Raw genomic sequence first — 10,000 nt, 5'->3', positions numbered from 1 at the left:
CGCCAACTGAATCATGTCCTTGGGAGAAGCTGGTCGGGGTAATGCCATCCAGTGTTTTGTTCTGTACTATCTTTGCAACTTGAGAGTTTTGAGTCTCATCATTTCAAGTTTAAAAAGTGCATGGATACACATATAGGCAGGTACACACATGTATGCACTTGTAAAATGGTCCAGGGCTCATTTACAGAATTCATTTCTGCAAGGTGTTTGGGGGAAACATGTCTCTCTGGCAGACCAGTGGCAGTGAGCTCTGCACGGTTAACTGCCACACACTCCACTTTCCATGGCCAACATGGCCAGAGGATGGACTCTGCCATGGGGAGGCACGGTTCTGCCTAGGAGGACGAACAGACGGAAAACTACCACATCCACCACACCCTGAAGCTATCTACTGGAGGCTGCCATGATCCAAGGCAAGGCGAGGCGATAGTGGCTTCCACCCTCAGCCTGATGCCTGGAACATCTGGGCTCAAGACCCTGGCTGGCGTGCCCTTACGTTTCCCGATCTGGAGTCTGTCACTTCTCTGTAGAGGCTGATGTCCAGGTAGTAGCCGGACTCATTGGTGATGAAGAGGCGGATGGGGATGGCACTGTCCGAGGTTGTCTGACGGATGTTGATCTTAACCTCGGCCTGCAGCACACGGAGCTTCCACAGCCGGCTGCCATAGCGCATGACCATGGCACGCACCGACTCCTCGATCTGCAGAGAAGTGCAGCACCGTCAGAGCCCGCCCCACACATACAGGCAAGGGGACAGCAAAGAGTGCAGGAGGCGAGGAGCCGGGCACCAAACACAAACTATCAGCGGCTAATCACCAATGTGGATGGAACCCAGAGCCTTGTGTATTCCAGGCAGATGCTCTGCCACTGAGCTACACCCTCAGTGACTGGGTGATGAAACCATACGTGTTCATCCTTGTGATGGTTTGTATATGCTCTGCCTTGGGAATCGCACTATTAAAGGGTGTGGCCCTGTTGGAGGAGGTGTGGCCTTGTTGGAGTGGGTGTGGCCCTGTGGGTGTGGGCTTTAAGACCCTCATCCTAGCTGCCTGGAAACCAGTATTCTGCTAGCTGCCTTCAGATGAAGATGTAGAACTCTCAGCTCCTCCTGCACTGTGCCTGCCTGGATGCGGCCATGCTCCCACCTTGATAATAATGGACTGAATCTCTTAAATGTTGTCCTTTATAAGAGTTGCCTTGGTTCATGGTATCTGCTTACAGCAGTAAAGCCTAACTATGCTGATCCTAGAACTCGGGCCTGGAGGACTGGGAGTCATCACTCCAGAGCAATGCATGTGAAGAACCACAGGAAAACGCACTCGGGGTCTGAGAGAGCCACAGTGGTACAACCTTGAGTGGGTCCATGATGACCGTGGGCACGAAGTTCAGGAAGATGTGGTTGCAGTCAGTGCGCACGCTGGTGTTGTTGAACGCCACCTCCAACTCATCCATGGCTTCTAGCAGCAGCCGCTCCCCTTCATTCTGCAGGTACTCGAAGGAGGCTTCCTGCCAAAGGGCGAGCAAGGAGGCTGGTCTCAGCCAGGGGCCTTGTGCCTAGCTCGTGCTCCCCTCTTCCTGGTGTGTCTGGTAAGATGGCAGAGCCTTGCTGAGGGCAGAGAGCTGTTGAGGTTATGAGCCATGTTCTGCACCCTGCTCCTCAGACATCCTCACTGTGGTATTAGTGTATGCTTGGGAGTAGGGGGGGCTTGCTGCCAAGTCTGATGGCCTGAGTTCAGTCTCCAGATCCTACACAGTGGGAGTGAGAGAACAGACTCCCATAGTTGCCCTCCCGAGTCCATACACATGCTGTGGTGGTCCCTCCTGCCCCCAATATATACATACATATAATTTTGTATTTTTTTTTAAATTCATTGGTGGCTGATTTGATCTTTTTAAAATCATGCCCTCCCTTTCCCAATATACCCAGTATGTCCATGGGCATATAAATAAACAGGATGCCTCATGAATGGGTCTTTGTTCATTTAGAGCATGGCCCACAAGTAAAAGCACAATTGTTCTGAGTGTCCTGCCCACACTGGCTCTGACTATTGGTGGAATGGAATCATCTCTAGAAAGACCATCAGTAAGCCTGGCCCCTCCACTGAAGGATTCTTGGTCTCTTTTTGTTTGTTTTTTTTCAAGACAGGGTTTCTGGTGTAGCCTTGGCTGTCTTGGGACTCTGGCTCTAAGAAAGATCATCAACTCCCTCTGTAGACCAGGCTGGCCTCGAACTCGGAGATCTGCCTGCCTCTGCCTCCTGAGTGTTAGAATTACAGGCGTGCACCACCACATCTGGCTTGGCACTCTCACATGATTTTTTAAAAGCATATGTATGTGTGTTATACTTGTGTATGATTTATGTGTGTGCTACATATCCATGTGTGCACACTGGTGCTCAGAAACATGTGTGTTAAGGCCTGAGGTTGGTGGTATCCTCTATGGATTGCTTTCTGCCTTCTTTTTTTAACTTTTAAACCGTGTGTCTGTATGTGTGGGGGGGGTTATGTGTGAGTGCATGCAGTGACTGTGGAGTCCACAGGTGACAGATCCCTGCAGCTGGAGTTACAAGCAGCTGAGGGCAGTGACTCCGGCCTTCCATTCTATTTCTGGGCACAGGGTGTCTCACTGGACCCGCAGCTTGCTCACTGTGGTGAGTCTACTTGTCCTGGGGAATTCTCTGTCTCTGTTGGGATCACGGGAACCATGGCTGTGTAGTTTTCTCTGGGCTGGCACGACGGCAGTGGTGAGCGCTTCATCTCCTGAACCATGCTCCCGACCCACCCACCCCCTGCCAGCTTGACTTTAAAATACTTTGTAATAACATTTGAATTTTCACAGTGTAATCACCAGTGGTCGATTGGAAAACACGGGAAACTCCCTGAACAAGCCAGCATCTTTCCATCCCTTTGGCTCTCTTCTACCCAGAAAAATGTCACAAAATATAAGAATCTGACTGAAGCATCGCTGGCTGAGGTGTCTGAAAGGGCAGGACCCCGTGTGCTGAGCATACCTCCTGATCCCTAGAATGCAGCCCAGACGAGAACTTGGGGAAGAGAAGGCCAAAGCAGAGGGACAAGCTGCATGGTGGGAATGGAGCCACCCTGTGTCACCTTACCTTGGTGATCAGGTCTGAGTGCCGGATGATGGCTCGAATAAAGAACCTGTGGTCAGTCACCTCCAACCCTTCCTTCACCTTGGCGGCTCCCAGATAAAGATGCATCTTGTGGTTGGCACAGGGCACAGCGGTCAGGTCAAAGTTGCGCATGCGGCTCAGCTCCAGCTGGAAGGCCAGGGCAGGCTCCAAATGGCGATAAATCCGGTCTTCTGCAAACTGTAGGCCAGCCAGAGAGAGGACAGTCTGTTTGTCACCGTGATGGCAGCCTGAATAGTCCAGGCTCCATGCTGCTGTGCCTGGTGCTCAGAAATGAGCCCTTATGGTGGCACCTCATCACTAGCAATCTCTGAGGCTCAAGGGATTTGCAGGTCACAGGCACTGCACGAGCAACTCCTGAGTGTGCCATGCTTGCCCCAGGACATGCCAGAGCCACGAGGCTGCTGTCTGTCAGCTGTCTCTTATTCATCAACTTCTGAACCTGGCTTCTTTATGAGACTAAGTCCCTCAAAGGAATCAACTGGCAATTTCGGAAACTGAACTGGAGAGAAAATAACAAGTTCCCATGTCCCCTCCCCTCAAATAAGGATTCTGTTTACCCAAGTAAAACAGACCCAGGAACCATCAAAATACAAAGCTCTGAGCTCTTGAGGCCACCTGCTCTAGAACAGGAGTCAGCAGAGGGTTGGGTACTACATGTTTTAGGGAGATGAGCCATACAGGCTCAGTGACTGTAGCTGTGCTCCCACAAAGACTTATAAAGCAGGCAGCCAGCTTACTGAGTACAGCAGCAAATGCAAAATATATCAAGTGAGCAGGAGCCCTATGTGTCCGAACTCGATGCAGGATACATGGGGGTCCTTCTGGCAGTGTGGTTCCAGGGAAAAGCGAGGGCTTACACCTCAGACTCTGAGCATTTCCTTGGGGGCGTGTGAAGGATACTCAGAAATCATAATGTCAACACCTTTCGTCTTACCTCATCTCTAGCTCTGAAGGTGAAGAACTTTGGAAATTCTCTCTGCCAAAAGAAATCCATGCAAGAGGCAATTCAGTGAAGGTAGACTCTGAGTCCTTCCCCTACGAATTTTGTGATCATTAAAAATGACTCAAGCTAAGCAGTGGTGGCGCACGCCTTTAATCCCACCACTTGGGAGGCGGAGGCAGGCAGATTTCTGAGTTCGAGGCCAGCCTGGTCTACAGAGTGAGTCCAGGACAGCCATGGCTACACAGAGAAACCCTGTCTCGAAAAACCAAAAACAACAACAACAACAACAACAAAATAACTCAGTCTGCTTCCACAATGAATCATCTGGAAAGATTGTCTAACTAATTGCTTCTAGCTCACCCTAGAGAATAATTACCAACTACCTGGCCTGAGGCTCAGAGAATAAGAAAGAGGATAGATTAAGGATTGGGACTAACCTCTTGGGCAATAAGGAATGTGATTCTTCGGAGTCCATAGTCCACAAGGATGTGTTTCTGCATTTAAAAGCACAGACACAGTGGCCGATGATTTGGTTGGTAAAGGCCTGGTGTGCTGATGCATGCTGCTATGTGGATGAACTCCACAAGTACACTAAACGCAGGAAGCTAGTCAAAGACCGCTAGCAGACAACATTCAGAATGAGCGAGTCTACAGAGCTGGGAAGTAGGTCAGTGGTCGCCTCCACTGGACTGTGAGAGAGCTCCGGGTTCTGCTTCTCAGGCAATGTTCTCAAACTGACAATCTTGTGAAGCCCATCCAACTGTGCACATACTTGAAAAACATCAAATTGTGCATTTTGTGATTTTGTGTGGTTTTTTTTTTTTAGTAATGGGATTTGAACCTAGGACCCATAGTATGCCAGGCAAGAGCTCTACCACTGAGCTATATCCTCAGTCTGAATTCAATGGCCGTGTTATACACTGATGCTGTATGCACTGAAAGCTATGAGACATGCATGTAAGGGTTCAGACTCCAATGCTATGTACAGAAAACACAAGAGCAGATTAAACTGAGTCAGGACACAGCCACACTGTCTTGTGGGGGACCAGGAGTGTACACTTCTGGTCTGAACATTGATCAGCAGGGTAAAAAACCTGTCATGGTTTGCATATGCTTGGCCCAGAGAGCGCCACTATTAGGAGGTGTGGCCCTGTTGAAGTGGGTGTGGCTCTGTTGGAGTGGGTGTGGCCTTGTTGGAGTAGGTATGATCTTGTTGGAGTAGATGTAGCCCTGTTGGAGTGGGTGTGGCCCTGTTGGAGTAGGTGTGTCACTGTGGGCGTGGGCTTTAAGACCCTCATCCTAGCTGCCTGGAAGCCAGTCTTCTCCTAGCAGCCTTCAGATGAAGATGTAGAACTCTCAGCTCCTCCTGCACCATGCCTGCCTGGATGCTGCCATGTTTCCACCTTGATGATAAAGGGCTGAACCTCTGAACCTGTAAGCTCACCCCAACTAAAGGTTTCTCTTTTATAAGAGTTGCCTTGGAGCCAGTCAGTGGTGGCACACACCTTTAATCCCAGCACTTGGCAGAGGCAGGTGGATTTCTGAGTTCAAAGCCAGCCTGGTCTATAGAGTGAGTTCCAGGACAGCGCCAGGGCTACACAGAGAAACTGTGTGTTGAAAAAACAAAACAAAACAAAACAAAAAAACAAAACAAAAAAAAAGAAAGAAAGAAAGAAAAAGAGTGCCTTGGTCATGGTGTCTGCTCACAGCAGTAAAACCCTAAGACAGAACCCATCAAGGTATATATCTACATTTGATTTATTCTATGTGTATGAATGTTCATGCTCCTAGGTATATCTGTGTACCACAATGTTGTGGGTGGTTGCCACATGGGTGCTGAGAACTAAACCCGAGTCCTCTGCAAGAGCAGTAAGAGCCCCTCACCAGCTGAGCCATCTCTCCTGCCCTGCCCCATAAACTTTTTACTTTATTCCCAGTCTGCAGTATTTTGTGACAGCAGCGCAAAGGTCAAGACAGCCTGTCCTCCAACCCCAGAGGCACAATGGGACTACCTTGGACTGGACAAAGGCACGGAAGACTGGCACCAGCACCTCGTCCTCCATGTGGTCGGCACACTGGATGGCCACATTCAGGATGTGGATGGGCTCCTCTCGGAGGCTCTGCAAGGGAGAAACAGGAGCTGGGGGCAAGAGGGCGGAGCTAGAGCCCACCCCTCCCCCACAACGCTGCCCATTGGGCTTACCTTGCTGTCCTCCTCTGAGTACAGGGAGGTGCACGGCTTACTGAAGAGAGGCATGTCTACAGGCACGTTGGCAAAGCAGGAGATGACTTCGTCAAAATTCCTGTAGGGTGGGACCGAGGAAAGCTGAGGGACCCCTGCCTCTAAAGGAAGAGGCCAGTCTCTGTAGTACAACAGCACGCTAGAACTTTGGGCTCCTGTCTAGCCAGGTCCCATGGGCCAGCTTTTCCCACCCCTCCCCGAGGAGTCTGTCATTCTTAACTGCAGTGCCTGTGTCTGGGTCTCCCTGGGCTCAAGTGTTAATGAATGAGTGGCTGGGAGGTAGAAAAGCCCACACAGCTCCTATCCCTACCTGGTGAATTCCTCAAATCTCCTGAAGGCCACCATGGCCCCCATCCGCTGGCACAGTGGGGAGAAGCCACTGTCCATGAAGAGTTCCGTACTGTGCCTCAGCAGGTCAGGGTTAGAGACGCTGATGGGCATGGCCATCCTGCAGGGTGAGGAGAAAGGGAAGCTGAGGCAGCTGCTGCCAACTTGGCCCTCCCTGGGAGCTCTTCCTACGAAGGATGCTCTGGAAAGCCAGGTCGCAATAAGAGGCTTCCCTAGGTGGGGTCTGAAATGGGGCTACAAGGATAGACGTGCGGTTGCGGGGCAGGTGCTGAGGGGTCGCATCAGACCCCTCAGGACATGGAACAGAAGAAAAGCCCAGGAAGTGAGTGAGGGAATGAATGATGAACACATAGATAAGTTCAGTCCCAATGTAGTCCCCAAGGTAAATCCAGAGAGGTGAGCATAGACACACAGAGGAGACACACTCCAAGCCTCAGTTTCCCCTGGAGAGCCCAGTTCCAGGCAGCAGGGAGGAGGCAAGTTTGGTCCTAGGTTGCCTCAGGCCTCCAATGCCTTCATCCTTTTCCCTGTCTTGAGATGAAGTCAGTGGCTGTTACAGGTTAAGAGAGCCACTGTTCCCAGGAACCAAACCAGTCATGGGAGGACTCTGGAATCAGATATGGGAGGGATGAATCCATTAGGTGTAAAACAGAATCTTCACAGAAGCCAGAACTGCCCTGCCCTTCCTAGGAAGGAGGGCTGTTGCGAGGGTGGCCCTTGGTTGGCGTATTGGGACTTGAATCTGGGAAAGGTTCCCTTTTCCTAAATGAGTGTGGTTTGCTGGGCCTGGGTTGCTGTCACCAATGGTGTGTTGATGCCAAGCTTCTACCCCCACCCTCTCCTGGGAGCCTGGGAATTTTCCTTCTCAAAATGAACAAACCAACCAACCCAGGGTCTTGTGTGTTGGCCTGGCTGGCCTTGAACTCTGCTTGGCTCCGGAGCACTGCTGTTTCTGCCTTACCAGGCCCAGATCAGAGCCTATCTGGGCAGTAGCCAATTCGAAGCCTGGGTGCTAACCAAACTTCAGACACCTCCCATGGTAATGATTAATCTTCCCTCCCAACTTTACTGGGGCTAGAATCACCCTGCAGAATGGTGACATGCATTTTCGGGTGTGTCTAGGAAGGCTTTTCCAGAGAAGATTAACTGAAGGGGTTAATTTCCCAGAATGTGGGCATCACCATCCCCTAGGCTGGAGGCTTCAGTGGAATACAATGGGGGGTGGGGTGGGTAAGGAGAAAGCCAGGTAACCAGTGAGCCTCTCTCCTTCTGCCTTCTCCACCAGGATGTATGTACTCCAGGGCCTCTGACATCAGGAGCCCAAATGAAGCCTTCCTCAATGTGTTCTGTTGGGTAATTTGGTCAGAGCAATGGGACAGCTAACAGAAATCACAGCCCATGGCTGGAGGAGTCCACAGCAAAGGACTCTGAATACTGTGTTTCTTCTTCCGCCTCTACCCCCAGCCTTTGCCTTTGCTGATTCCATGCTACAGGCACGACTGTGTACTGAGTCCCAAGAGGCCTCCTAGGCCAACTGTGTACCCAGGAGTGCTCTCGGGGACCCTCCAACATGGGGGAATGTTCCCATCTGATATTTTCAAAATCATTGTTCAGGCCCTTGACTCCTATACCACGACACCCACAGCATCTAAGCCAAAACAGCAGCTGGTGCCCATAGCGGGTCACGAGGAACAACCTGGACATGCCTGGTGCCCATAGCGGGTCACGAGGAACAACCTGGGCATGTCTGGTGCCCATAGTGGGGTCACGAGGAACAACCTGGGCATGTCTGGTGCCCATAGCGGGTCACGAGGAACAACCTGGGCATGTCTGGTGCCCATAGCGGGTCACGAGGAACAACCTGGGCATGTCTGGTGCCCATAACGGGTCACAAGGAACAACCTGGGCATGTCTGGTGCCCATAGCGGGTCACGAGGAACAACCTGGGCATGTCTGGTGCCCATAGCGGATCATGAGGAACAACCTGGGCATGTCTGGTGCCCATAGCGGGTCATGAGGAACAACCTGGGCATGTCTGGTGCCCATAGCGGGTCACGAGGAACAACCTGAGCATGTGTGTAGGTTCTCCCTGAAAAAGTACGTGACCCCCATGTCCCTTAGGGAAGTCACAGCCCTCTTCTCCCAGCAGTGCTTGCTGCTCAGACAAAACAGTCAAGAAAGAAAACAACTCCTGTGGGACAATTTCAAAGTGCTGTGTAACACACATACACACACACAAGCACCGACTGTACGTGCACACACATGCACACAAACACTGACTACACACATACACACACACAAGCACTGACTGTACGTGCACACACATGCACACAGACACTGACTGCACACATACACACACACACACACTCACACTGACTGCATGTGCACATACATGCACACATCCATGCTCCCAGACTACCATCCTCAAAACAGCTGAATCAATATAAGATCTATCTCATAATGAGGCAAAATACTGCAGGTCTTTAAAAAAGAAAAAATAAGAAAGATAAACAAACAAACAGTAGTCAAGAGGCAAGGGGCCGCTTCCTGGAGGCATTCCTTCTTATCTGTGACACATGCTCTTCCAAAACCAACAGGAAGAGAAACACGTGTAAAAATCCTGAGAGAGGGGCTGTGGAAGGGTGGAAGGGCTCTTGCCTCACAGGCCTGATGATGTGAGTTCAATCTCCAGAACCCATGTAAGGGTGAAAGAAAAGAACCAGCTCCACGAACTTACCCTCTGACCTCCACACACATCTCTTTCTCACACACATACACATCTCACACACATGCACCTGCACACCTCTCTCACACATACCTGTACACATCTTTCATACATACCAACACACACATCTCTCACACATATACCCACACACTTGGCTCACACTTGAATCACATGTTACACACACATCACACACATACCTGCACACATCTCTCTCACATACACATACATACCTGTACATGTCTCTCACACATCATGCATGCATCATACACACACCTGCACACACATCTCTTACACACACACCTGCACACATCTCACACACACATACAAACACATGCACATCTCTCTAACACACATATCACACATACATTACATACATAAACACACATCTCTCACACACCTCTCTCTCTCTTTCTCTCTCTACTTCTCTATCTCTCTCACACACACATTCAAGTACACATGGACACATAAATCATACACCTGAACACACATCTCTCTCACACATATACACCTGCACACACATATCATATACCACACACACACACACACACACACACACACACACACACACACACATATCACAAGAGAATC

General features: G+C 50.4%; 1 protein-coding gene across 6 annotated transcripts in view; it reads right to left on the bottom strand.

Annotated features, from left to right (window-relative positions):
• Acacb (acetyl-CoA carboxylase beta) overlaps positions 1-10,000 on the bottom strand; it is a 111,776-nt gene that overhangs the window by 22,055 nt on the left and 79,721 nt on the right. For all 6 annotated transcript variants that reach the window (XM_031337482.1, XM_031337483.1, XM_031337479.1 and 3 more), the window contains 8 exons: positions 6,650-6,787; positions 6,301-6,400; positions 6,110-6,217; positions 4,535-4,591; positions 4,089-4,130; positions 3,116-3,331; positions 1,351-1,506; positions 497-700 (listed from right to left, as the gene is read on the bottom strand). In XM_031337482.1, the coding sequence (XP_031193342.1) occupies positions 497-700; positions 1,351-1,506; positions 3,116-3,331; positions 4,089-4,130; positions 4,535-4,591; positions 6,110-6,217; positions 6,301-6,400; positions 6,650-6,787 (1,021 nt within the window). The remainder of the gene's footprint in view (positions 1-496; positions 701-1,350; positions 1,507-3,115; positions 3,332-4,088; positions 4,131-4,534; positions 4,592-6,109; positions 6,218-6,300; positions 6,401-6,649; positions 6,788-10,000) is intronic.

The sequence above is a fragment of the Mastomys coucha genome, unplaced genomic scaffold (assembly GCF_008632895.1).
Source record: "Mastomys coucha isolate ucsf_1 unplaced genomic scaffold, UCSF_Mcou_1 pScaffold22, whole genome shotgun sequence".
NCBI lineage: Eukaryota > Metazoa > Chordata > Mammalia > Rodentia > Muridae > Mastomys > Mastomys coucha.
This window is presented reverse-complemented; position numbering and strand designations above follow the sequence as displayed.